The sequence below is a fragment of the Limulus polyphemus genome, unplaced genomic scaffold (assembly GCF_000517525.1).
Source record: "Limulus polyphemus unplaced genomic scaffold, Limulus_polyphemus-2.1.2 Scaffold752, whole genome shotgun sequence".
Taxonomy (NCBI): Eukaryota; Metazoa; Arthropoda; class Merostomata; order Xiphosura; family Limulidae; genus Limulus; species Limulus polyphemus.
The window spans coordinates 266,975-269,278 of NW_013666362.1; the positions used below are offsets into that span (position 1 = coordinate 266,975).

A 2,304-nucleotide genomic window follows, 5' to 3' on the forward strand; every position below is an offset into this window, starting at 1 on the left:
CATACCGCTGTGCCACTGGGGGGGGGGGCAGAAGAATGTGCAAAATTTGTCAAGACAAACTTCGCTAAAAAGGTTGTATAAAAAATCATAATTAGTTGGATAAAGTCTTTCATAGCAAGGATAAAAGTTACTTTAAAAAGTAATATGGTACTTACTTCTGGCAACTGTAGGTCGATCAGGGAAGATATCACATTTAGACAACTGTAGGTCGATCAGGGAAAATATCATATTTAGACAACTGTAGGTCGATCAGGGAAGATATCACATTTAGACAACTGTAGGTCGATCAGGGAAAATATCACATTTAGACAACTGTAGGTCGATCAGGGAAGATATCACATTTAGACAACTGTAGGTCGATCAGGGAAAATATCACATTTAGACAACTGTAGGTCGATCAGAGAAAATATCACATTTAGACAACTGTAGGTCGATCAGGGAAAATATCACATCTAGACAATTTTAAGTCCTCATCTGTTACTGTTAGAATATTTTAACATGTTAATTTTTTGTAGAACACGAACATGATTACAGATAAGCATAACGAATTCATAATAATTTTAGCATATACACCTGTTCTTTAATAAAAGTTTCAACATACGTGTAGCAAAACAGGACCCAGTTTTGCCTTTTCTTTCACAAATCAGCATTTAAGTATTACTGAACCAAATGTCGTAAAAATCTTAAAATAATAAACCCAATGTTTTACTTTATATAAAAAAATTGTAACATGACATTAAGTTTAGATCAAAACGGCAAATGAACGAGGAGTGGCATAGAGGCGAGTGAGTCCACACTATGAATCAGATTTTAATAATTCATGTACTTTTACAGCAAAATCTTATCCCACATTTCAAAACAGTTGATGCACTTTAAGAATAACGGTTAAATCCCATTATTCAGTCAATAAAGGATAACCTAAAAGTTAGCGTTAAGTGCTGTTGACTAGAAGCATTCCCTTAGTCTTTCAGTTCAAAAGTGAGAACGGCTATCCGCATATACCCCTTGTGTAGTTTGCGCAAAAAAAAAAAAATCTACAACACAAACAAACAAGCAATTCAACAACAATTACAACGGCTATTAATGACTTTTATCGGAAGAAAGAATATTATCTAAAGAGACCAATACAAAAAGTCCTTGAATGCTTGGCCAAGTTTCATAAATCTAAATTCTCTGACGCATTCTCAAATTCTGTAAGCGCTATTTTCTATTTCATACTGATTGTATTTATAAATAATGGTAATAAATTTAACCTTTTTCAAATAAACAATTTCATATGCGTTAACTTGTATTCGGAGGTTATACCATGAAATGCGTTTGTAATATTAATTCCTTCCAAATACAAATCCACACGCACGCAACAAGCTCATATTCAAGCTAATAATTGAGTCCTTTTGCATTCAAGGATTGGTTAATAGAAGGAAATCATGCGTCACAAGGCCACACCTCTAAGTTTGTGTGTAATGTTACCATAGCAATATTAGGACTACTTGCTTGTTTCAGTACGTTAAACACATTAATTTGTCGGAACCTTTGTATAGGTGGCACTACGGTAAATTTAATACCCTTTTAAAGTTTGTATAGTGTTTATAAAACTCTTACGTTGACAAGAACTTCAGAAGTTGGTAAGAAGTAAAAAAAAAATGAACATGAATAAAGCAGAAATTCAGGAAACACAGAAAACAAGTTTTTCTGTGAAAGTTAAGAAAACCCTGTGGTACATCTTTGTAGTATCAGCGGTGGTTGGTTTTATTTATCAAAGTTGGAGTTTTATCATCATCTATCTCCATTACCAAACTGTTGTAGATGTGCGGGTTAATGCTCACGATGACCTGATTTTCCCTGCCATCACCGTGTGTAACAATAACAGGTAGGTTTAACCCAGCAGCCATCATCCGATAAACAATAGCTTCTTATTAAAAATAATGTAAAGCTTGAGCTGTAACTAAAATAAGATCCTGGACCTCCCCTCCAATTGAATATCAGCTATCTAAGTGGAAATAACTTGAAGATAACTTTTATATGCGGAAACATCTGTTAGCTGAGTTCTTGCACAGATCTTAAAATATAACGTTGATAAACGGAAACATCGGCACATGTAGACATGTAGATCTTGAAAGTCGAGTTGTTCAAAACTTGCAAATAACTGTACTATTTCCTATAAATCATTTTCCATGCGCTTCTCCTATGATTAGTGTCTAACGAAAAGCTTCAGCAGATATTTCCTTTGCAACATCTCAACCAACAATTGGTCCAGTTATCAACGCTTTTTTCAAGTTCTGAGCAACTCGACTTTCAAGATCT

At 34.2% G+C, this 2,304-nt stretch overlaps 1 protein-coding gene across 1 annotated transcript in view; it reads left to right on the plus strand.

Annotated features, from left to right (window-relative positions):
* Positions 1-1,649: 1,649 nt before the first annotated feature.
* Positions 1,650-2,304, plus strand: part of LOC106460324 (acid-sensing ion channel 4-like) — an 8,303-nt gene continuing 7,648 nt past the window's right edge. Inside the window, exon 1 of the mRNA XM_022387029.1 lies at positions 1,650-1,870. Coding sequence (XP_022242737.1) covers positions 1,650-1,870 — 221 coding nt within the window. The remainder of the gene's footprint in view (positions 1,871-2,304) is intronic.